Source organism: Octopus bimaculoides, unplaced genomic scaffold, assembly GCF_001194135.2.
Source record: "Octopus bimaculoides isolate UCB-OBI-ISO-001 unplaced genomic scaffold, ASM119413v2 Scaffold_289872, whole genome shotgun sequence".
NCBI lineage: Eukaryota > Metazoa > Mollusca > Cephalopoda > Octopoda > Octopodidae > Octopus > Octopus bimaculoides.
The window spans coordinates 4,669-6,332 of record NW_026311975.1 but is presented as its reverse complement, the minus strand read 5'-3'; the positions used below and the strand labels follow the sequence as shown (position 1 = coordinate 6,332).

Below are 1,664 nucleotides of genomic sequence, written 5' to 3'. Positions count from 1 at the left end.
TATTATTGGTTTCTTCTTCCAGGAATACGTCACATCACAAATGCGTACATTTGGACAGAAAGTTCAAGATAGAACTGAAAGAGCTGTCGAGAAAATAAACCAGGAATTTGTCACAGCTATGGACGTGCTCTTGGAAGACTTCAGACCTGTTATTGAGTATTTGGGTAACGAACTGATAGACATTAAATCACAAGCTTACACCTATCTGAATAAAATCACGAAATCTAAATACTACAAAGTCGCCCGCACCTATGCCAAACTTGCTTGGAATGAATTCTGGGATTTGTATGAAGTCGCTGTGGAAGAACTTGAGAAACAAATGGAATATTGGCAGCAAGTTGTATCTCATTGGATGGTTGAACTTCAAGTAAAATTGGACAGTTATATTGAAGAGGCCAAAGAAATCTACTCCGTAAGTAATAAAAATCGTAATAAAGTAAAATAAATTTGAATTTTGCACAAGAAGTAGCTCTGTAACAAAAACATCGATACAACATAAAATATGCGTTTAAATTCCAGAAGCTGTGATTTTTCCATTCAGAAAAAACCCTTTAAAAATATTTGGGGTTCCTTCAGAGATAGGGAAAACAAAATCGCTTCAGAAGTGATCATAAGAGTGACAGATACATTTCATCATAGTTGCAGCTTATCAATGCCATGGCTCGTGTCACTTCTGAAGCATAACTGAATCCACCAATCAGAAGAATTTAATTATAGATACAACATCAATTATCACATTCCAAAGCCTTTCCAAATTAATGATTTTTCTGAACTAGGGGTGGTCACCTCTGTCAACACACCCTACATTAAACAAATATGAAGCTTGCTAGTTACCTGGGATGGCAGTTTATCTTGTTAAGAAGACCACAAGGAAGAGTGGTATACCGTTAAGTGGTTCTGTAAACTGATCGTCGGCTCTGCTGGGCATTTCTTCCCGTCCACACTTTGTAGTTTTAAAGTGAGAATCAGTCTATGCAATTCGATCCCATTCTTAAGACTTAATGGGCTGACCACAATGGTTCAGTCAGCTAAAACAGCTGCAGTGACTATTAAGGCATAGGCTTTACATTGGCGTGGATTTTTCTTTGAGGAATTGCCTTACAGGGCTGGAGAGCTCCATTTCCCCTGGATAAACACCTATACATTAGTATAAATTATCTGAGTTTGTTAATACTGTATTGTGCAAGATATTAATAAACTAGTCTGGCGACCATAGGGTTTTGTAGTTTCTTCTTATAAATTAGTGCAGATTATGAGAAGTTCAAAACTGTCAGTGTCTGCAAAGGCATTGTTGTACCTGTAAAAACATTCCGCTTTAGGCCTGCCACGTAATCAAATAGCTTAAACTCGGTATCATATTGATTTCTCTTTCTCTTTTTCCTTTTGTTTTCTAAGGATATCATCTAAAGTATTATATTCTCTTCTGTTTCTTCCTTTGGTATATTTATCTTCATTGTACACCTTTTTGATTGTTGATATTTTGCTTCATATTTCTACGCTTTTCAGTCATTTATTTCGCAGACTGACTTCATAAACTATCGTTAGTCCGTCTCCTCTTTCCTTCATAACATTACTAATTCAGTATGATTCCTTTTTGTCCTTATATGTACGTATATATGTCTGTATATATATATATATATATATATATATATATATATATATAT

At 35.2% G+C, this 1,664-nt stretch overlaps 1 protein-coding gene across 1 annotated transcript in view; it reads left to right on the top strand.

Annotated features, from left to right (window-relative positions):
* Nucleotides 1-23: 23 nt before the first annotated feature.
* Nucleotides 24-1,664, top strand: part of LOC106883342 (uncharacterized) — a 2,899-nt gene continuing 1,258 nt past the window's right edge. The window contains exon 1 of the mRNA XM_014934312.2: nucleotides 24-412. Within this exon, the coding sequence (XP_014789798.1) occupies nucleotides 41-412 (372 nt within the window). The 5' untranslated portion in view covers nucleotides 24-40. The remainder of the gene's footprint in view (nucleotides 413-1,664) is intronic.